General features: G+C 41.2%; 1 protein-coding gene across 7 annotated transcripts in view; it reads left to right on the forward strand.

Annotated features, from left to right (window-relative positions):
- Positions 1 to 24,475, forward strand: part of ASPH (aspartate beta-hydroxylase) — a 221,978-nt gene that overhangs the window by 172,709 nt on the left and 24,794 nt on the right. For 6 of the 7 annotated variants that reach the window (XM_049633353.1, XM_049633356.1, XM_049633355.1 and 3 more), the window contains 2 exons: positions 71 to 160; positions 5,876 to 6,013. In XM_049633353.1, coding sequence (XP_049489310.1) covers positions 71 to 160; positions 5,876 to 6,013 — 228 coding nt within the window. The remainder of the gene's footprint in view (positions 1 to 70; positions 161 to 5,875; positions 6,014 to 24,475) is intronic. The other variant, XM_049633359.1, reaches the window with a different exon arrangement.

Here is a 24,475-nt window from a genome sequence, read left to right on the forward strand (position 1 = left end):
TTAAGTAAATCAATGAACAAAAGCTGGTATTTAATTTTTTCATTAAATGCTAACACTGTCCTTTTTATAGGAAGGAATAGAATCTGGGGACCCCGGCACTGACGATGGCAGGTTTTACTTCCACCTGGGGGATGCCATGCAGAGGGTTGGGGACAAAGAGGTAATGAGTTTGTGAAGTTTTTGTTCTCTTAACAGAGGGTAGACTAGGTGGGGTGGGGAGGGTAATTCTAGGAGAAATTAACAACTGAAAAAATATTTTGAGCGTAGACTTTTGAAGGTGGTGATTGAAACAATTTAGCTATTTTTTTAAGTTTATTTATCTTTGAGAGAGAGAGAGAGAGAGAGAGAGCGAGCGAGCCTGAGCATGAGTGTGGGCGGGGCAGAGAGAGAGGAGACAGAACCTGAAGCAGGCTCCACACTGTCAGTGCAGAGCTCTCCTCAGGGCTTGAACCCACAAACTGCCAGATTGTGACCTGAGCCAAAGTCAAGAGTCGGATGCTTAACTGACTGAGCCACCCAGGCACGCCAAAACTATTTAGCTATTTAAACTTTTCTTAAAAAGCAACCCAACAACTCCTACAAGCCTAGAAAGAATTTTGGGGATTTTTGACTCTTATAGTTTCTTTTAAGAAACTAGCTGAGTAATCATGAGACCAGCCTCTCATTTAGTACGTGTATATGTGTGTATGTGTGTGTGTGTGTGCACGTGTGTGTGTCTGTGTGCATAAAGCATAAGCATTGTCCTGAAAAAATATTTTTAAAATTATGAAACGAAGAGATGTCTGAAGTTGCTTAAATATCTTTTAACAATATATCTAGATTTGTTTTTATTTTATTTGGGGTATTTAAAAAGTAGTTATTTTTAGAATGAAGTCTTTATTCAACTGATCCCTAAGCACACTGAACTCAGTGGTTAATTATGTAAATTACCTTCTGGTATTTAATGCCAAGTTTGAGATGAATACCTATAGCTAGAGTAATGACAGGTACTGATACACAAAATGTACTAGCTAAACCAAATTACGTGTTTTCTTTGTGATTACTGCTTTTTTCTGAGTACCGTGTCAGCTTCTTTAAACATAACTTGAGATTATTAATCATGACATCATATACTGAAGTTACCAAATTGTCAACAATCACCATGATTTACAGGCTGTTGGTGGAGAGTGAAGCCTACCTTTTCCGTCTTGCATCATCACAAGGCTCTAGAGTGGGCTCTCCTTACAGTCAGAGGCAAAAGGGCGAAGCGAGACACTGAATCGTTGTAACCAGTGCATTCCACATACGTAGTAAAATGCAGTCGGCTTAAAGGATAAAAATAAAAGATAACAGAGCGTCAGGTTTCTAAAATTAATAAGAACGTGGAGGTATCTTGACACTTGAGGGTTCATAAGAGCAGGGGGTTTTGTGATGGGGTAATTGCCAGCTAGAGACATGAACTGATTTGCAGTAAGAGAGATTTGGATGATTGTCAGTTTGCTTTATACATTTCTATGCATCTGTCCCTTTCTCCTCTAACCTACCAGTCAGTCAACTGGAATAAAATGAGACATTAGACGTGAAGAAAGGAAAATAACTCACTGATCAGTTCTCGTTTTTGTGTTCCTTGTTTTAGATATAAATCCCTGGTACCTCTTTTGAATGAGAAGGATAAAAAAGATTTTGCTATAATATCTAACACTGGATAAATGTTCATGTCTGATTGCTATAAATGTAATTGTCACTAATTAATTTATCTTTGAACTTCTTAGGGTCCAGGGCAAAGACAGATAAAAGAAGTCTGTGATTTTTTTTCTCACATCTTAGATGAAAACAGCCCTTACTTCAAGGGCAGAGAATTCACTACTAAACATTTGTCGAGGGCTTGGGATTTGAACCTATGGGACTGTTCTATCAGCTTAATTACCATCAAGATGGCAAAGAACACCACAGTTCTTGAATTTAAAAAATTCACTGGGATTCATCCTTACAGGAGAACAAAAATAAGCCTATAGGAAACCCGCGTTAGTATATTCTCGATATCAGGTATTGTGAATTGACTGTCATGCCCTGAGTTTATAAATTGGGAAGCAACCATCCTTCATGTTCCGATGCATGGGGCTCTGCTCAGGCACCAAAAGAGGACCAAACTCACAGCTTCTGTGCTGCAGAGGCTGACAATAAAATTGTTTTTGAAGAAGGTTTTTCTAACAGGGTTGTTTCTGACTCACAAACTATGAGATCATGACCTGAGCCAAAATCACGGGTCGGACACTTAACCAGCTGAGCCACCCAGGCGCCCCTAAACCATGATCGTCTTAGAGCAGTTCACCTGCAGCTGTTCTCAGTATTTCCATTAATGCACAAATCCACATTTTAGCTGGTCTCCTACTCAAAGTCAGGATTTCTGTGTCTGCTGCCCGTGTGGTGGCACCATGCAAGGTCACAGAGACAGCTCACTTGTCTTCTTCTAAACCGTTTTTCTTCCTGGGCTCCATCTCTCATTTGATGATATTGCCAACTTCTCTCCTGTGCAGTCGGGGCCACGTTTGGGGAAGTTCACTTCCCCAGCCTCTGGCACCCATCTCACCTTCCCGCTTGCTCGGTCAGTGTTGTCAGCCTCGGAGAGGGCTGGACAAGCCTGGCTGTTGTTTATTGCTTTTGTCTTACTTTCTTCCAGGACATCGTGTGCTCAAAAACCGTACGGTGCAAAATTACAAATAAAGTCATATGTCCAAGTGATGGCATTCGTAGTCCTTCACGGTCCAGCCGCAGCCAGCCGTCCTCACCACAAGTGTGGCTCATGTGCCCCACTGTGCACAGAGCTCCAGGGGCACAGGCTCCAGCTGGGGTCACACCTGACAGGCCTGTGCCCCAGACGGGGCCTGGGCTTTTCAGAGTGGGGATCTTTTGATATACTGTTTCTGTGTTGTGGGAGTGTGTGTGTGTGTGTGTGTGTGTGTGTGTAAACCATACCTGACAAGAATTTGAAGTATAGGAGACATTAATATAAAACACATGTAAGAAGGTATCCACAGGTGATCTTTCTGTTTATTTTCATATCCTTGATTAGAGGTATAAAAGGGAAAGAGTAAAGAGAGAATTTTCAGAGGATTCTAACTTGATCATTGATTTTCTAGCAATTTGTATTGTAAGAAAGCAGCCTGACTGAATTCATTGGGTCCTCTACATAATTGAAGATTATTTTACCTTCATTGAAGATGATTTTTTAAAATTCCTGACGCATCACTGTCACAGTTTTGTTTCTTGAAAAGTTAAGTAGCAGAGGGGTACAAAAAAAGGGTCCAGTAGGACTGGCTTTGAGTGTGAGAAGAGACCTTGGCGATAGCGGTAACCTGACACTGTGGGTGAAACGACTTGCCCAGGCATCCGGCAGGGTGAATGTTAGGTCTGGGACTACGTTGTGACTTTTAACTCCTGAACTAGAGCTATGAGCTTTGCTGTTTTGGTTTCTCTAGAAGATTTTTTTTTTCTCCCTTCTGACATTGTGCCTGGCCCATAAAATGAATTACTGCCTGATTCAAAAATAAGCATTTCAAAAAAAAAAAAATCAACTGTGGTAATTCATATTGTTGTTCACTTTTAACACTGAACGGTGTAGGAAATGAGATCCTAAATTTAAATTGGACAGAAATAACTAAAATAGTCAAATTGATTTCAAAAGTAAAACGCAAAGTTCAAAATTCCATTCAAAATTCAAAAACAAAATTCACGCAATGACTAGCCACTTTAAGTTTCGGGCTTTTAAAGAAACTACTTTATGGCTACAATTTAACATGTATTTCAAGGAAGACATATAAGAATGATGAGTATATATATTCTTAATTTGAGGTATTATGGAGAAAGATAAATAAGAATATCACTTCTGATAGTTTTTTTTTTCTTTTTTAATGATAGGAAGATAGAAGGAGAATGGATGAAGTTGCTAGAGCCTTGGGTTATACTTCAAAATACTTTGTGATTTCTTAAAAATTTCTTTTAATTCCTTTTTGTATTTTAGAGACAGAGAGAGCATACGTGCAAGTGGGGGATGGGCAGAGAGAGAGAGAGAGAGACAGTCTTAAGCAGGTTCCACCCTCCGTGCAGAGCCTGATACAGGGCTCAGTCCCACAACCCTGGGATCACCACCTGAGCCACCCGGGTGCCCCAACATTTAGCCTTTTTAAATACTAGCTTCAACATTTGTAAAATGGAGATATTTGAGGTTATTAAAGAGATCAAATGCAATTACACATGTAAAAGTGAGCAATAACCTGAAAAGTGTTACTGAACATGTGACGTGGTACTGTTACCACGCTTGATTTTTCTAGTGAAGGAAATTTTGACCTAAGAATTTTAAGACCTTTAAAAGGTACTATTCTTTACAGTAAAGTATATCTGGAGTTGGAGCGCCTGGATGGCTCATTCGGTTGAGCGTCTGACTCTTGATCTCGTCTTAGGTCATGATCTCAGTTCAAGCCCCACGTCGGGCTCCACGTTGACAGCGTGGAGCCCGCTTGGGACTCTCTCCCCCTCTCTCTACCCCTCCCATGCACTCTCTCTCTCTCTCTCGCGCGCGCGCGCGCGCTCTCCCAAATGAATTAAAAACAATAAAGCTTAAAAATATTTTTTTAATTAAGTCTGTCTGGAGTTTTATGAAGATTCTCTCTTTGCATAACTTCTTCATCCACCTGATAGTAAATGCCTCTGTTTAAGCGATCAGAATTTGTATTCGAACGCCCTCTTCCAAAGCAACCGTTAGTGCAGACTTGCAGTCATGAAGGCAGTACTAGTAAGTACAGCCCTCGGGGGGCCTTCCACCCCGAAGACAGTGGAGACTGCGCGGTGCAGCAGTCCCGTGGGGAGGGCCCCCGGGGAGCATACGGTGAGGGTGTCACTCGAAGGAGACCTGTGGAGCAGCACACCCTGCAGCCAGCTGTCCCTGAAAAGGCTAGTCTTCTTGGAGGCAAGTTGCTTCATGTTACGACTAGATGAAAGCCACAAATGTTATTCCTCATGGCGGCAGAAAACCCAAAAAAGGAACAAAACTTCCCCCTTAAAAAAAGTCCACTGTGGGCTACCGCCGTATTTATGGCCAGCTCAGAATGATATTTCCTTTCTGTCTGCTTAATTTAATGGAGGATTTGTGCTCCGCCACCTCGGGGCCGGCTTCTGGAATGGGGACTTGGAAAGAAAGTGCATGGGAAAAGACGTAACATTTCTTTTTAGCAATCCGATTCAGTAAATGCAGACGTCTTTGAAGAAATTAAAATCCTAGCCCTAGCCCTTTCCTTTTAAGGGAAACTTAGAACTTGAGAAATGAAAGCCAAAAGATACAATCCGCTATGGTTTCTTATGTTATTTATCCGCTTGACAAATATGTCCTAGACTCTGTGCTGGACACTTCAAGGAAGACCACAGTTATCGCAGCATGAACCCTGCGTTGCAAGAGCATACAGCCTCAGAGTGAAACTAAAATGCATACATGCATTTGTCATCGTGGGTCATGAGCAGAAACCCAATCAAATGATCGTATTCTCGCCAGTGTTAACAGATTTGGGCACCTGACTAGCAGCTGTTTATTTACATGTTACAAAAATGACACTTCAGGGGCGCCTGGGTGGCTCAATCGGTTAAACGTCCGACTTCAGCTCAGGTCTCGATCTCGCGGTCCGTGAGTTCGAGCCCCGCATCGGGCTCTAGGCTGATGGCTCACAGCCCGGAGCCTGTTTCAGATTCTGTGTCTCCCTCTCTCTGACCCTCCCCTGTTCATGCTCTGTCTCTCTCTGTCTCAAAAATAAATAAAAAACGATAAAAAAATTTTTTAAAAAATGACACTGTAGTTTTAAATTAATAAAAATGCTTCGTTTGTAGTTCAGTCTCTTTGTCCTTTCAGGCCTATAAGTGGTACGAGCTTGGGCACAAGAGGGGACATTTTGCATCTGTGTGGCAGCGCTCCCTCTACAACGTGCATGGACTGAAAGCCCAGCCATGGTGGACCCCAAAAGAAACGGGCTACACAGAATTGGTGAAGGTGAGTGCTTCATGTGAGTGCCCACGAATCGTTGTCTGTTTTCTACTCAGAATCAGAGAATGCCTACCATGTAGAGGAATGTCAGGGAGGAGATTGATTTTATATCCAGTGACATTTGCAAAAAGACTGGTGAAAGACGGGCGCTTGGGTGGCTCAGGTGGTTAAGCGTCCGACTCGTGGTCTCGGCTCAGGTCATGATCTCGCAGTTTGTAGGTTCGAGGCCCTCATCAGGCTGTATGCTGACCGTATGGAGCCTGCTTGGGATTCTGTCTCCCTCTGTCTCTGCCCCTCCTCTGCTCGCTCTCTAGCTCACTGTCTCGAAATAAATAAAAATAAACTTGAAAAAAAAAAGATTGGAAAAGAATCTTTTCTCCCGTTACCCAAAAAAGGTCAGTTTAGACGGGGAAGAAAGGAATTTTTCTTGAAGAACAGTTCTCAAACATTTTGACTTTAGGAACCCTTGACGCTCTTAAAACTTACGGAGCACCCCAAGGAGCCTGTATATGGGGGGTTGTGTCTGTCAGTCTAACTATTCAAGATTAACACTAAAAAGAAATGTACTATTTATGAATTCTTTAAAGATTTAAACATTTCATTACATGCTAATATAAATAACTTAAAAAGTAACTTTGTCTTCAAAACAAAAATATGCAGTACGTGGAATTGTTTTATATTTTTATACATCTCTGATGTCTGGCTTAATACAAAACAGGATTCTCACATCTACTTCACATATATGTCATCTAGAGTGGTATTATTATCATATGTCAGGTAGCATCTGGAAAATTCCATTGTACACCGTGAAAGATTTGGGTATGAAAAGGGCAAATAACATCCTTGTATTGTTAAGGAAATGGTTTTGATCTTACAGACCCCCTTGAAGGGCAAGGAATACCCTAGGTATCCCTGGGCTATATTTGGGGAACCACTACTTCTGAGTCTATTAAAAAAAAAGGCAATATTTTTAGAAAATGTTGTGGCAGATTTGTAGGATAGAGAATCGCTAAGTGATTCTAACAATTTAATGCCAAAGAGAGAGAGAGAGGGAGAGAGAGAGAAATTGGAAGCTTTTGTTTTGGTAGATTAAATCCAAACAGTAAGAATGTCTGTGATTTTGGTAGAGGCTGGTCAGAAGTTTACTGTTGCTTTGGTAAGCTCTTTCTTCTTCTTACCTGTATTAATAAAATGGGAGGTAAATTAACTCATAGTTTTAATAATGTTGTTTTCTACTCAAAATGTAGAAGATGTCATCTGCCTTATAGGTTCGATGGGCTTCCGTCCAGCTTGAGAATCTAACTGCCATATAGACGTTGTTCAGACATAACATTCTGCTGCTCAGTCAGCTGATTTTACTCCTCCAATACGTGTTTTCCAACACCACCAAGCAATTCTCCAGTTCTCAGGGGACACTGGCTGAGTGTCCTACAAATGTAACTCAGTTCTGACACTGTCTGCCTGGAGAGAGCATCAAGTCACAGGTTAAGGGCTCAGTCTCCCAAGACTGCCCCCATTTCAGACACCAGTTGCAAGTTCAGGCAGCCACCTGTGCTTTGATTTGGCCATGAATTGGAGTTTCCCACAACTCCCTCCTTGGGTTGGATTGCTTTGCCAGAGTGGCTCACAGAACTCAGAAATGGTTGCTTGGGTTTATCCATTTATTGTAAAGGGGATGTTATAAAGGATACAGATGAACAGTCAGATAAAGAGGTACCTAGGATAAGGTCCAGAAGGTTCTGAGTGCAGGAACTTGTGTCCCCATGGAACTGGGATGTTGCTGTCTCTTGGTGTGTGGACACTTTCATCAACACAGAAGCTCAGCAAATCTTGTTCAAGTTTTTATAGAGCTTAATTGACAATACCTGTTACCCTGTCCTGGGGGCTGGTGGGTGAGGCTACAAGTTCTAACCCTTCAACCATTTGGTCTTTTTGGTGACCATCGTGAGGTTATCAAGGGTCCCCATTCTAAGTCACCTCATTAACATAAACTCAGTTTTGCTCAAAAAGCCTTTATTTAAATGACAAGACACTCCTATAATTCAGGAAGTCCTAAGGGTTTTAAGGAGCTCAGTGCCAGGAATCTGAGACAAAGATCAGTGCCAGGAACCTGATACCACAGGTCACCCCCTGTTTTGTTTTGTTTTGTTTTGTTTTGTTTTTATGCATCCTGTATAACAAAGGATCATAACAGTTAATAGATACTGGCACATTACTAGAGTTCCATTCAGTCACTAATAATTAGTCTAGTTCATCATCATATCATTTGAAAATATCTCCCAGGGCAAGGCCGCTCAAGTTGGCAGGCCTCCATTAGATCTCATCAGGTTCCAAAAGTATGAGTGGCCCTAGAAATATATGGCTTCACCTTTTCAGGCATCTGGTGTAATTGAGCTAAGAGACAATATCATCTCTTGCCCTGAGCCTCTTTTGAGGCATTAATACAATATTGGCTTTCCCTCCATTCCCTCCATTCCAGAACCTATGTGTTCGTTCCCTTACCCCCAGCTACTTTTCCTCCTTCTCTTCATTTATACTCAGAATATGTCCACTTTTGGAAAGCACATTAGGTTGGACCATTGTGCTGGCCTAGACTGCAGGCAGTGATGCTAGTCTGGCAGACAGCTGCCCCTCCCACGCAGATAGGGGAAAGCAAGTAGGTGAGAACTAGAGGGCTGTTCTTACCACCAGCCAGTGTAGCTACTCCCGGGAGAGGTGAGAGGAAAAGCAAGAGTAACAAAATATTGATCACTTTGGACTCTGAGTCATAGATATATGGAAGTTTATACTGTTCTCTCTACTTTTAGGTGTTTTCCATTTTTCCATTTTGCTGTTGTTGTTGTTGTTGTTTGTTAAAGAACATCTTGAACAAAATATGCAAGATTTCTAAGTCTTCACTGATGAATTTTTTCTACTTGGGGAAAAAAAGGCTCAGGGTGGTTTCAGTTTACTTACGTTAAATAAGCATTACTCGACTATATTTATTCTGTATTTCTTTGTAAAAGCACACTATAATCATCATAATCCAACTGTAAAGAGGCCACCATCAGTTAGATTTTAAATATTTAATAAGCCAGAAAACCGTGGTATGGTGACAAGGAGTACAGTTGGATTTATTTTTTTTAATTTTTTTTAACATTTATTTATTTTTGAGACAGAGAGAGAGAGAGAGAGAGCATGAACAGGGGAGGGTCAGAGAAAGAGGGAGACACAGACTCTGAAACAGGCTCCAGGCTCCGAGCTGTCAGCACAGAACCCGACGCGGGGCTTGAACCCACGGACCGCAAGATCGTGACCTGAGCCGAAGTCGGCCGCTTAACCGACTGAGCCACCCAGGCGCCCCTACAGTTGGATTTAAAGAGGTTCTATATCCAAAGCAGAAATAGGAAAGGAAAAACATCTTCCTGGATAAATCTACTACATTTAGCACTGTCAGCGGTTCTTTCCATTGTGAAATTTCATCCTGTCTCAGATTGTGTCACACTGAGCTCTTCTGATTCTCTTTCTACCGTCTAATCTTTTATCTCCTGGTCTCTTTGTGAGTTTATTTCCCAACTATAGCTTTCTGGATGCTTTCGAGTTCAAGGAACAGAAACGCAACTGGAACCTGGCTTATGTAACAAGGAATTTGATTGACTCCGGTGAAGGAAGCCTAGCAGTAGGGCAGACTTTAGAGGTTGTGCACCCAGGCAGAAGGTTTTCTTGTGTCTTCACTTCCTCCCCAGTTAGCTTCATCCTTGTGCTGGCTTATGTCAAGATGGCTGCCAGCAGCACCTGAAACAAAAGGTTAGGAAGTGTTTGAGAGCTTCATAACGTTGTTGAACCACCACGCCAGGCCCAAATGGCGTTCTAGAAACCTCCCAGCAGACCTCGTCCTGGTGGTCATAACCATGTCACATGGGCATTCACAGTTACAAAGGAGTCTGGGGACCAGGAAGCTGGCAGCAGGCTGGGACAGCAAGCGTCCAGCTGGAGGAAGAGTGTACCTCTCCATCAACCAGGGAACAAAAATATTTTCCTTCGGTCTGATTGAGCTAGTTAAGTCACATTTCCATTCTGGATGAATTACTGGCAAGGGGCTGTGACATTATCTTTAAACCAATAGATCAACTCCTGAAGCCAGGGAGAGGTCAGATTTCTCTTAAGTTGAATGGATTATCTGAGAGGAAGTGAACACCCAAATGATTTTGGAGTGGTGGTGGGGGTCCGGAGCTGATGGCCAAGAATGAATTCGAGTCACCTTTGACTCAAAAAGGTGGTTTTATTAAAGCAGGGCGATAGGAGTTGTGGGCAGAAAGAGCTGCACCAAGGTTGTGAGGAGTGACTGATTATATACCTGGGAGCTGGGGGAGGGTAAGGAAAAAGGAAGGTTTCCAGAAGGACTTTCATATGCTAAAGCGGACTCACAAGATACTGGGGGCCTTGCTATTGCTGAGCTGAAGTCCTTTCTCCCTCAAGGAAAGCATTAACATTAAGAGAGTAGGGAGTCCCTGGAGGAATGTTTCACTCTGTATTTACCTCAAATATTTGTCAATGGGCTTCAGGTTATAAAGACATTTAATTTTATCTACCATTTCCTTCTGCCTTTGTTTCCCTCATCTGAACTAAATCAGGGTTCTGTCAGGAAGGAGGAGGAGACACATCAAATGTTTGGACAGTGACCTCCAGTGTTCAGTGCCCTTGCTGACTGTGGACATGCACTCAGATTCAAACACTGTTCTCTGCTTTCTCCTCTTTCTTGTCATTCATTTTCTTAAAAAAAAAAACCTTCCTCGCTTTGGTTCAACTGCCGTGAAAGTTTCTTGTTACAACCAAAGCTGTGCTCCCCAAATGAGTTTTTCACTCATTTTGTTCTATCTCCAGCTGCCTAGAGACATTAACATTCAATGTGAAAGTTAATTCACCATGTGATCCCATGGTTAATACTCCTTTCCAACTATATGGTTTTGGTCAGGGATTCAGCTTTTCTCAAAATCCCAGGTTTACTGCTCTGTCCATATTTCTTAGTACTGCCCTTTACTATTATTAATTCAGCCAAAATTCCTCCTCCCACCAGACCATCCCATGTGATAGTCTCTCGCCCGTGTCTCCCTTCATTTTCTCCTTCTTTTCTATCCCCTTGACAGCCAATTTTTGTTTATCCTTCAGATGTTAGAGAAGTGGTCATTTCTTTTAGGAGGATAAGGTAGAGGTCCTTCCTTGCATGTGTCCAAAAGCACCTTATACATCCTTTTTAAGTACTTACGCAGGATTCTAACAGCCTCTTTAATTCCCTGTAGCCCCCTGAGATCATGTGCCCTAAGATGGCAGGGCTGTGTCTGTCACATTCATGCGTGATTAGCACAGTATCTGATACAGGGTAGGTACTCACAAATGGGATTTGTTGTATAAGTTTCTATAATAAAGTTTCTTTTCTCAAGTTGTTTCATAGTTGTGTCGGAAGTCCCAGGGATATAAAAATCCTACCACTTCTATTTCGTACGTATGAGCAATCGGCACAGCATCCTTTTTGGCCTTTCCTGAATGTAGGGGAAATTGTCTCATACTGCCACTGCACTCAGAGGGCTGCCTGGAGAAGAAAGAGATCCTCTCTCCCTATTTCAGGAACAAGGGACAAGGGTATTCTTTTCTAGAAATTTTTAGAAATTTCTTTAGAAATTCTTTTCTAGAAATTTGTATGATAGGTAAGGATATTTAGAGTGTTCAGAGTTCCTGTTGAAATTTCAAGTATTTAATTACTCTTATAAACTGTTGGGGGATGGGACAGGATTTTGGAATGACCGAGGGAATATCTTTGTAACTCTGTGATGAAAGCGCTGAGAAGAAACATCGAAATCAACTTCTGCAGAGCTCTGTACATTAACCAAAGAGTTGCAGCCATTTGAGGAACATTTATTCAAGAAAATCTGCTCAACCTCAGTAAGAACAGAAGGATTTGTGGGATAGTAACTTGACTTACTCTCATCCATTCCTCCCCACCTCCAGATAGCCTTGAAAACTGGCAGTCTTACAACTCTAGCTGTGAAGACCACAGCCTTGTGGGCATTACTGTCACCAGATTAGGTTTGGGGCATTTTGCAAAGTTTCGTATCCAGAGCACTACCATTATTTGACGTATCTTGTGCTGCTCAGGACAGTGTTATTATTTGATCTCGCTCTTAAGTACAGCTTTGTCCCAGGATGTTAGTCAAAACAATCAGTGGCCATTTTTTAAATACCACAGCTGCCCAAGGCAGTTGTACCAACTGAGGCAAAGAAAAATGCTTGACAAAGAAAATCTGATGAACAAGATGCCCATGAGGGGCTTTGAAAAGCTCTGACGTATTGCCGGGGATGTATATTCCAGTGCGTGTACACTGTAGGGTACATGCCCGGGAAATATCAAGGGGATCACAGTCCTTTGCCTTTGGCTGACTGAGGCTCCGTGGAGGCAAGAAGTGAAGAAGAAAGCAGAGTTGTAAACTGCCTGGGTATTGCAGGCATGCTCCAGAACACACACAGAGCCTCTCACCACAAAGAGGGGAGAGTTACTAGTTCAATTCAATCAGTGAGATCTCTGGCCATGCATTTGCTGACCATCAAACTAACCCAGAAGAGGCTTTAGTGGTCATGCATGTCAATAGAGTGACAGACTTAACAGAATTAATCCGAGAAAGTCACCAAACAAACAAGTAGCAACAGCAATGGAAATCAGCAACAACAAATGTTGGAGGAGGGCAGATCTGATTTCTAGAGTTGCCACGTTATCTAAAATGTCTAGTTTCAACAAAAGTTACATAACACACAAAGAAACAGAAGATTATATATGTTACAGGAAAATACAGTCCATAGAAACTGTTCGTGAGGGGCCTAGATGCTGAACTTACTAGACAAAGGCTTTAAATCAATGTTATAAATGTGCCCAAATAACTGAAAGAAACCATATCTAAAGAATTAAAGGAAATTATGACAGTGATAGTTCATTTAATAAAGGATATTAATAAAGACATAGAAATATAGAAAGGAACCAAATGGGAAATCTGGAGTGTTAGAGTACTAACACCTTGAGTATAAAATGACCAGAGAGGCGTAGCAGCAGATTTGAGCTAATAGGAGAAATAATCATCAAACTTGAAGTTGGGTTGATTAAGATTATTCATACTAAGGAACAGAAAGAAAAGAGAATGAAGAACACAATCTCTTGTGCACCGTCAAGTGTAACGATATATGTGTAATGGGATCCTCAGAAGGAGAGAAGAAAGAGAGGTGGTAGAAAGATTATTGGAAGAAATAGTGGCCAAAAGCCTAGCAAGTTAGATGAAAGAGCTTACGTGACACACCCAAGAAGCTCAGTGAGCTTCAGGTACGATAAACTCAAAAAATATGCTTAGACGCTTCTCGGGCTGTCAGAAGCCAAAACACAGCAAGTCTCTCGAAAGTGCAGAGGGAAAGAGAACTCCTTGTGGAAAAGGGATCCTCAATATGATTAATAGCTAAGTGGTCATTAGAAACCACGGAGTCCAGAAGGCAGTGGGGTGACATTTAAATGCGGAAAGAAAAATAAAAAGAATTCCATAGCTAGCAAAATAATCTCAAACATAAAGGAGAAATGAAGACATTCCTAGAGAAATAAAAACTGGGAGAGTTTCGTGCTGGTGGACCAGCTCCCCAACAAAAGGTAAATGTTCAAGTTGAAATGAAAACACTAGATGATGACTTAAACCCACATGAAGAAAAAAGAGCATTCCAAAAGGTAACCCCATGGGTAAACATAAAAGAGTACATTTTTTTCCCTTGTCACTCTTCTTACATCTGAACTGCCATGGGGTACACATATAGATCAATAAAATAGAACTGAGAGTCTTACATTTGTGACCAGTTGCTTTTTTGATAAGGGTGCCGAGACAGTGCAACAGGGAAAGAATTGTCTTTTCACAAAAGGACAGGTTGGACAACTGAATATCAATCTGCAAAAAAATGAAGCTACCTCATACTCTACACCAAAAATGGAAATAGACCTAAATGTAAGAAGGAAAAGTATAAAACTTGCAGAAGAAAACATAGAAATTAATTTCATAACATTGAGTTAGGCAGTGTTGTTGTTTTTTTTTAGATATGACACCAAAAGCACAATGACAGAAGTCAAAATAGAGAAATCAGATTTCATTAAAACTTACACTCTTCTGTTTCAAAGAACACAAGCAATAAAGTGAAAATAAAATCCACAGAATGAGAGGTGATATTTGCAAGTCATTATCTGGCAAAGGACTTGTATCTAGAATATATTAAGAACTCTCTTAACTCTAAAATACAGAGACAACTCGGTTTTAAAATGGGAAAAGATTTGAATAGACATTTCTTCAAAGAGGATCTATGAATGGCCAAGAAGCACAAAAAAAGATGCTGAATGTTATTCATCATTAGGGAAATGCAAATCAAAACCACAGGATACCTCTTAACACCCTCTAGGATGGCTATAACAAAAAAGATGAACATTAACAAGTGTTAGGAAGTACAAGGAGAAATTGGAGCCCTCAAACATGGCTGCTGGGAATGTCAAGTAACGCAGCCACTTTGGAAAACAGTATGGCAGTTCCTCAAAAAGCTAAACAGGGTAATCATGGCCCAGCAATTCCACTCCTAGGTATATACCCAAGAGAAACGAAAACGTACATTCGTCCAAAAATCTGTACGTGAATGTTCGCAATAGCATTATTTATAACAGCAAAAAAAGTAGAAGCAATCTAAATGATGATTGAATGAGTAAACAAAATGTGGTATAACTACACAATGGCAATAAAAAAAATGACGTATTGATGCGTGATACAACATGGATGAACCCTAAAAAACATTATGCCGAGTGGAAGAAAATAGTCACAAAAGACCACCTATTTTGCGTGATTCTATTTATGTGAACTGTCCAGATTAGGCAAATGCATGGAGACAGAAAGTAGATTGGCGATTGCTAGGGACTGAGGAGATGGGATGAGGGAGTGACAGCTAATGGGTAAGCACTTACTTTTGGCATGATGAAAAGGTTCTAAAATAAAGTTGATGGTGGCACAACTCTGAATATATTAAAAACCACTGTATTATAAAAGTCAAATGAATTTTGGTATGTGAGTTATAGCTCAATAAATCTGTTTTTTAAAAAAGGAAACCATGATATTATATTGTAGTTCAAGTATGTTAAAAATAAATAGGTTTCTGGGGCACCTGGGTGGCTCAGTCAGTTAAGTGTCCAACTCTATTTCGGCTCAGCTCATGATCTCATGGTTTGTGAGATCAAGCCTGAGTGAGGCTCTGTGCTGACAGCATGGAGCCTGCTTGGGATTCTCTCTCTGCCTCTCTCTCTCTGCCCCTTCCCGCCCCCCCCCCCCCCCGCCAACACGTGTGTGTGTGTGTGTGTGTGTGTGTGTGTGTGTGTACATGCACATGTACACTCTCTCAAAATAAATAAACTGTAAAAAATAAAAGTAAGGGGTGCTTGGGTGGCTCAGTCAGTTAAGGGTCTGACTTCGGCTCAGGTCATGATCTCACGGTTTGTGAGTTCGAGCCCCACGTCGGGCTCTGTGCTGACAGCTCGGAGCCTGGAGCCCGCTTCGGATTCTGTGTCTCCCTCTCTCTCTGCCCCTCCCCAACTCATGCTCTGTCTCTCTCTCTGTCAAAAATAAATAAACATTAAAAAAATGTTTTTAATAAAAATAAGTAGGCTTCTGGGGGGTTGATGAAAAACACCTACCTTAACAATCATCAGTGAGACCATAGAGTGAAGCAGTTTAGAGCATAGGACTCCGTGGCCACATTGCCTCATTCTGGTACTTTGGTCCAGTCCTTACTAGCTGTGTAACATTGAGCAACACTCTGTGTCTTTTGATTTCATTATCTGCAGTGTCTGTGGAAATGGGATCTGTTCCCTGACTGTTCAGATTTAACAAGTCACTAGGAAGTGCTCAGTAAGTATTAGTTATGACTTGTGATTTTAATTAGTTACCTTGTTTCCATAGAAAATACTTCTTAGTTTCCAAAATACTTGGAAAGGCAATTTTGTAATATTGTGTATTATCAAAATAATAATGTAACAGCTGTAGTGTATGTGTTTGCAGTCAATGCACTGAGCGCTTTTGTATATAGTACTTCTAATCTTTACAGAACTCTCCAAGGTAGGTGTGTCTGTGCCCACTTATGTATGAGTAAAGGAGGGAGTAGAGAAATGAGGTTTGTCCATGGTTTCATATTTAATGCTGGCAGGGCTGGGATTTGAAGGAAAATCTTTGTCCCCAAAGTCCATACCTTCGCTGTAGGCCACTCTGCCCTCAGAGTTACTGGCGTCTGCTCTTAGTTTCAAGTCCTCCTTTTTGTCAACCCTGTATTTCAAAATCCCTATTTACCTAGACTTCTTGATTTCAGCCCTGCCTGCTTTAAGTTCTTCTTTATTTAAGAAGAAAAGCAGGACCTGTGCATCGATCGTAGGGTCCCCAGCAGCACAGAATCTTAGAGTGTGTGACATCTTGTGTTTGAAACTCAGTGCATTACTTGCTAACTGTCTTTCCTGGTAAAAATGTTAATATTGTGTCTGGTTGTGACTTTCAAATAAGAAAGTAATTTCAAGGTGACCATCTGCCAATAATGACTGTGACAAGAGAGAGCCTGCTGTGTAAGGAAATCCAGGGCGAGTGACCATTTAGTTGACAAACACTTGCACATCAATATTCCTTCCACTTTCAAGTTATATATATTTTGGATTTCTAGAGTTGCCACATTATCTAAAATGTCTAGTTTCACAACATACAAATTACATAACATGCAAAGATGCCCAATCCATGATTGGGTATTAACATCTTAAAGTGGAAACTTTCTAGATCAGGTAGCTGACATTTAAAAAAAAATTTTTTTAACGTTTATTTTTCAGAGAGAGAGAGACAGAGCGTGGGCAGGGGTGGGGGAGAGAGAGATGGAGACAGGATCTGAAGCAGGCTCCAGACTTTGGGCTGTCAGCACAGTGCCCAACGCGGGGCTCGAACTCACAAACTGAGATCATGACCTGAGCCGAAGGCAGAGGCTTAATTAACCGACTGAGCCACTCACACACCCCATTTTTTGGCCAAAATCTTCTTAGGATCCTTTTGGCCCTCATATGACAATTAACTATCATGGATAGCACATTTCCATTTAAATTATTCGCACTGTACAGTTTTCTTGAAGGCATGGGACAATGCATTATCTGTGTTTTTCCCTTTTGTTGAATGTTCATTGTTTTCCCTCCTTCTGTAGTTTGCAATTTGGCAACTCGGTGCACTGGGGGTGGTAAGAGGCTATGGCAACTGATTGAAAAAAAATTAGAGAAAAAATATCCCAGTAGAGTTTTCTCTTTTAGGTGTATTTTCATTAAAAGCATGTAGGTTGCTGCTCAAATCGCAAATATCAAAGCTATAAATGCTTTAGGGGTATTTCACATAGCAATTGAAACAAAGGGATTAAAGTCTTTGCTAGGTTATAAATAGAAAAAATATCTCTTCTGGCCAGAGAAAAGCCACCATACCGTCAGAGTTTTCCTCTTCCCTTTTGAGATTAGCTTTTTGATGTACACTACTCCATTCCTAATATAGAAATCACTGTCCTAACATTGAAAACTCAACAACAGCGAACAGCAACTGAAAACTATAGTTTAAAATACACCTTTTGTATTTGTGTTTCCTGATACCTCTTTGCATTCATCACGGGCCAAAGGAAAAGTTTTGCATCCTTTTTCTGAGTTATTCAGAGCACCTGCTCTGAAGCAAATAGCATCACAGACAAGTTTCCCCTTCCTCATATTGTAGTTATATTAGTTGGAGGAGTGCCCAGTAATATTTTTCTGATGGCACGACACAGTGCATAAGAATGATTGATTAAAACGCTACTCTCTGTGTTGTTTTCCTTCAGACTGTGGCTTTTAATTAAGAAACCCATTGTGTAAGAATAACGTCAACCTGACAAAAATAAGACTTATACAGTAATCTGTTAGTGGTTCAGCATTTCTGTCTATTCAACATTTCTGTCTGTGCAATTAAATATTTGAATGTTTCCACTGAACTGCTTTTGAAATGAAATGGATTAAGAAAGAAGCAAGAGTGTCAGATTTACAGTGGCATTAAGCTGTAAATTAAGAAGATAAGCAATTTTATATGAAAGTAGGTATCGTCCTATAAAGACAAAGAAGTGCTCAAAGCAGTTCCTTAAGATTAACATAATAGTTTAATCCTATTTTTCTAAATCAAACTTTAAACTTTGAGGATTCCAGTGATGGTTTCACACACACAAAAAAATGACAACCCAATGTCAGTAGGGTCCAGAGAACTCGGAGAGTTAGAAGGGGGTGTGACTCAAAGGGAACCTTCTAAAGGGGGCTCCGCAGTTGAAAACGTTAGTTTTCTTCTCAGCTCTGACCCCTCAGGAGGGTCATTTCACTCTCTGAGCCTCAGTTTCTTAATCTCTAAATTCAAAATAATTACATCAGTTTCTCTTCTGCAAGGTTTTAATGAGGCTCAAAACTGAAAACATGGGGTGCCTGGGTGGCTCCGTCAGTTAAGCGTCCAGCTTCGGCTCAGGTCATGATCTCGTGGTCCATGAGTTCGGGCCCCACGTCGAGCTCTGTGCTGACAGCTCAGAGCCTGGAGCTGCTTCAAATTCTGGGTCTCCCTCTCCCCTGCTCACGCTCTGTCTCTCTCTGTCTCTCAATAATAAATAAATGTTAAAAAAAAAAATGAAACAAAACAAAATACAATCCAGTGAAAACCCTCCATGCTGTGTGTGCCTGTGTGTGTTTGCACAGGAGCCCTTAACAAGAGTCAGCACTCTGCTGAGCTTCTAGACTGGCGTATGATGACGATTTTGGCAACACAGCAAAAGAATAAAATATTTCACATTCTCTCAATTATTTCAAACCGAAAGGTTGTTTTCCTTCTCCAGATGGAATCAGCATGTTTTCAGTATTTGTCAGTGAAAAAAAAAAATGTCTAAAAATGGTCTTTATCTGTGACTCTCTTTGGGAACTCACGGTGCAGTGTTTAATATTTCAGAAAAATTGTGAACTGTATCTGTGGGATGGTACTCTATTTGCTGTACCAAAATTTTGAATCCTGTTGGTCATGATCTGTGTCTTAGTACGCATCCACACAGGTCAATGTCTTACATATACGTATGTACATACATATTATAGATATCTGTTTATCTGTTAGATAAGTGATTTATTGTATATATGCACAGAAAGCCTCCCCATCAGAATCCTAGCCCCTCGATATTTTCCTGTCACACTCTTGTCTCTTGATATTAGGGACTTGGGGGGTTTTGCTTGTCTAGGACATAGCTCAGTGCACTGTTCCCTGTAGACGGAACAGGAAAGGGAGACGGTCCCTGTGTCCCCTTTTAATTTCCTCTAAAAATGTTGGCCCAGTGCCTGCCAGTCTGGCCTATGATATGAGGAATATGCATCTCATTTGCTCCCTGAAGCCCTCAGGCTGAATGTTTCCCCTGGTAACCTGGACTGTCTTTTCTCCTTTATCCTAGTAGTGGACACCCTTTCTCAGCCACTTTCTAGAAAGAGCCAAATCCCATTCTCCAAGACTCTTCTCTTGCCCCGTGCTGCGTGCCTCATCTTGCCATTTTTCTTCAGTAAGGATAATGAGCGACTGAATGTACAGACGGCATCCAGACCATACGTAAAACTAGAACCTTGACCCACAACCTGCAGCAAACTGCCTAGGAAACCGCTCCCTTTTCTGTAATAAATAACCCAGGAAGCCAGCCTGCTGTAAATCAGACTTGCAGGAAGCCAGAGTAGCCAGATAACAATCTCTAGTGACAATCCAGGAATCTAAAGAATAACTTCTGTAACAATTGGCCCCAGATGGCCAGGACTTGATTAATAACTGACAGCCGCCTTAATGTTTACCCCTGCCTCCAACTTGGAACCAACCCAAGAAAACCGGAAATGCCCTCCTAACCAATCACATCGGACGCCCACTTCTAGTTACCTTCCAGCAGCCTACACTCAGGGTACCCAGGAACCGTTCCTTTCTTTTTTTTTACCTTTAAGCTTTCCTGCTTCTCTTCCACAACAAGTGATGGTGGCCGACTCCCTTGCTATGGCATGCTGTGAATAAATAGCCTTTGCTTTTCTCATTCAGTTGGTCCTCATCTATTGCCACAATAAGAAATGTCAGATACTTCCTGTTATCTTTCTGTTCAAACTTGAAAAATAGGAAATCTGATTAAAATGCATTCGTTCCAGCAAGAGATTGCTTTTTTAAATGCTACTAATTTCCCCAGAGATTTTATTAAAATTCTCGTAAAGGCAGTTTGCTGTGAGAACATTATACTCACTGTGCCATTTGCTGTGATTGCGTAACTTCAGCTCAGTGCTCAGAGAGATGCCCTCCACCCTGGGCTGTTCTCTCTAAGGCAAAGTCCACTACTCATGTCTTATCTAGGATATGCTACCCATTGTTTCATGATCATGGTGTAAGGCATAGACATGTTTGGGCTAGGACTCAAGCTGAATTTTATCTCCCCAAAAATTAGATATGCAATTCCCCAAATGATTAACTATAACATGTTCATAGCCAATTAGATAACATTTGGTACATATTGTTCTAAGGTCCTGTTGTTAACAATGCACAAACTTTGCCTAGCATAGTCATTGGCCACATGCCATCTCTGAATTTAGAGTCAGAACCTTACAAGGTACGTACATATCTCTGGGACTTCTCAATTGCCTCTCTCTGCGTTTTGCCACTTCCCTTTTTCCTAACAGCTAATCATACAGTTACTTACCTAATCTTTTTTATGTTACTCTGAGCTCTAAGAGTTCTTGTGTTGTCTTGTCCACATGTTGAAAGCATTGCTTTTCCTGCCTTTTTCATGACTATGTTTTATTTCGTTCCTATAAATGTAGTTTTCCATGTTGATGTGAGTTTATTCCTCATCCCCTTCCATCTGTTATTTGCTCTCTTAGTTGGAACTAGTTCTAACTTGGATGTACATTCGCGTTCTGTGTTGACGGTGTTCCCCCAAATTCAAGCCCTGATCCCCAGTATCTCAGAATGGGACTGTATTTAGAGACAGGGTCATTAAGGACGCAGTTAAGTTAAAATGAAGCCATTGGGGTGGGCTGTAATCCAGTATGCCTAGCGTCCTTACGAGAATGGGAAATTTGGACATGTAGAGGGATGTGGGCACACATAGATGAAAAACCAGGTAAGGACACAGCTAGAAGATGGCCTTCTACAAGCCAGGGGGAGAGAGTGCAAAAGAAACCAACCCTGCGACACCTTGACCCTGGACTTCCAGCCTCCAGAGCTGTGACACAATAGCTTTCTATTGTTTAACTCTCCCAGTCTGCGGTATTTATATGCTATGGCAGCCTACGCAAGCTAATACCATTAGTGAAGAAAGTCTCCTTACTTAGCAATCTGCAGTGTTTACTTACTGCCTTAGCAAAAACATTTCTCTGAGCAGTTCCATTTTCCTACATAGAAAAAAATATTTAAAGCTCAGTTAGGTGAATGCTGCTTGATTAAGACGAAATTAAAGTGATCTTATGTCAGACTTCAAGCATCATAATCGATTCTGTCATCATCTGACCACATCGTGGAATTGGACGTTCACCACCCAAGAGGTGAAAAGAAATTAGGGTGACAATCAATCAATATATGGAGTAGCAGAGTTGGATTTAAAATGTGAAATATGATGTCGAGAAATTTTTTTCTTCTCTCTACTGCCTGTCTCTGTCCTGTGAAACGTCATCACTTTGAGTGTGGTGAGGTTTTGAAGAGGCATTCCGGGGACTAAAAAAGGGTTTTGCAGGCTAATAAGATTTTGTTTCTGAGTTTTACTGGAAGGTCAGATTATATATCACAAGTCCCTTCTAGCCTATGAGAAAAGAAGGTAAATAAATAACAATCCACATTTAGAGATCTATAGAATATATGAGTGAAGAAAGATTACACAGAACTGAGTGATACATTTAATACTTCCCACATGAAATCTCTTGAATGATAATAAAATAATTTTTTAAAAATGACTTTAAAAAAAAGCAGGAGAGAGACAATAACAGATGAACAGCGTCAGCATGTTTTTTTGTTTGTCTTCTGAAAATGTAAGAGAGAAGTATCTGACTTGGCGAGCCCAAGAAAGCTCAAACCCAAGTGATGGCAGAGGGGCTTCCAAAGAGAAGGAATCGAAGGTAGCTGCTACTACGGCACTTGCATGGCCTCCAAGAACAGGCCTCTCTCTGCCTTCGTTTCAGATGCTCAGTGAAAAAACTGGCTTGATGATGCCCCCAACCACCCACCCAGCCTGAGGCCTGCCAACCCTAGACCCTCCCCTTTCACACCTCCCGATCATTGTCTCAGTTCCTGCAGGATACCCAGTGTGAAAGAAGATAAAGAACAAAACAGAAGGAGTGCTGTAGCTCAGGGGAAACGGAAAACGCCGGAAGCAGATGCCAACACAAATAATATCTATAAGACCCTCAGAGCTGTGAGGAACTGGAAAAAAGAATAGGTAGGATACTGTGGAAAGGAAACAAGACCCAAATAGTGCTGTCTCAGAAATGTACGGAATATGATTTGCAAAAGTAGGAATTTCATAACAGCACTGGAAGCTAAGTCAAGAAAATCTCCCAGAAGGGAAAACAAAAAACAAATTGAAAATAGGGAAGTTAGGGGCGGCTGCGTGGCTCAGTCAGTTAAGCGTCCAACTTCAGCTCAGGTTATGATCTCTCAGCGTGTGAGTTCAAGCCCCGCGTCGCACTCTGTGCTGACAGCTCAGAGCCTGGAGCCTGCTTCAGATTCTCCCTCTCTCCCTGCCCCTCCCCGGCTGGTGCTCTGTCTCTCTCTGTCTCAAAAATAAACATTAAAAACACTTTTTTTTTTTTAAAAAAAAAGGAGAACAGGGAAGTTAGGAAAACTAGAAGCTCAATTTAACAAACCAAAGAAGTTCCAGAAAGAATAGGGAAGGAATGGAGAAGAAATTATTAAAGAAATACAACTGAAAAATGTGAGTTTCCATATTGAAGGGACAGGTAAGTGACCAGCACTTACACTAAGGCATAGTTCCAGGAAATTTCCAGAAGCTGGAAACAAAGAGAAGATTTTAAGATCCTCATTATCATTGCTGTGCTTAGGCAATGATACTTTCAGCACATTTAATTTAGAGACTCTTGAGGGAAGTAGGAATATTTCACTCTCAAGGCACGGTGGACAAGTAAATTGCTCAATATCACATGGCTGGTAAGTGGGAGAGTCAGATTTCCAAACCAGGCAGTCTAGCTCCGTACCTACTATTCTGTACTGACTTCCTTTAAAGTTTTCTGAGGGACCCCCCCCAAAAAAAAGGCACCTAAAAGTTCAGATTTCCCAACAGCAACCCTAAATTATAATATAATGTAGCATTGCTTTCAGAATTCTCAGGAGAAAGTATTTCCTGCCTAGAATTCGGGGCACTGCCCCGCCTTCAATCAGATGTAAATATAGCTTCAGATATTTTCAGAATTTTAGTTTTACCTGTGCCGTACGCTGCGTTCTTGGGAACAGCTAGAATGCAATAATTAGGAAGGCCAGTACCTGGCAGGAGCCAGACGAAGTTCCCTGCTGATGCTTGCCCTGCAGGCCCAGACAACAGCCAGTCCAGATCAAAGCAAGGCCGATGGCTACTGCACCGTTATCCTCAGAAAAAGAGAGGAAGAAAGGAGTGGCTTATATGGTGTGTTTGGTAAAGGGCAGAATGGTACCAAGAGATTTTCTATCGCCCTTTTAGTGCTATAGAATTCTCTAAGTGCATTACAGAATGAAGCCAAGGGAAAGGGGGAAAAATGTGGAATGAAGTGTCACTACAGTACTACTCGGGGGTGAACGATCCCTCGTTGTGATAACAGTATAAAACCTTAACGTGAATTTACGCCGATGTGCGAAAGACTCGTGAAATTAACTGTATTGCAAGATGGCGAAGAGGGAAAAGAAGACATCGGATTGTTAACTTGTTACTTTTCCTAATAGGAGCGTTCAAAGGAATTCACTGGGGTTGGACTCGGGATGGGGGAAGAATCGAGTGAGAGACTGTTGCTTTTATTGTAAGACCTGCAGTAATATTTGACTTTTTAAAATGTTTAATGTTATGCTTTTAATTTTTTTAATGTTTATTTATTTTTAAGAGACAGAGAGTGCAAGTAGGGGAAGAGCAGAGAGAGGGGGGGGGGACAGAGGATCTGAAGCAGACTCTATGCTGACAACAAAGAGCCCCACGTGGAACTCGAACCCACGAACCATGAGATCATGACCTGAGCCAAACTCAGACATTTAACTGACTGAGCCACCCAGGTGCCCCGCAAATGTGTGTTTTTAAGAATAAAAATATGGAGAGAAATTTAACTATTTAACTAGAAGAATCAGTTTGGCTTTAGTTTGCTTCTTTAAAGATGTTGTACAAGAAATCTGTTTTGGGAGAAGA

The sequence above is a fragment of the Panthera uncia genome, chromosome F2, assembly GCF_023721935.1.
Source record: "Panthera uncia isolate 11264 chromosome F2, Puncia_PCG_1.0, whole genome shotgun sequence".
Taxonomy (NCBI): domain Eukaryota; kingdom Metazoa; phylum Chordata; class Mammalia; order Carnivora; family Felidae; genus Panthera; species Panthera uncia.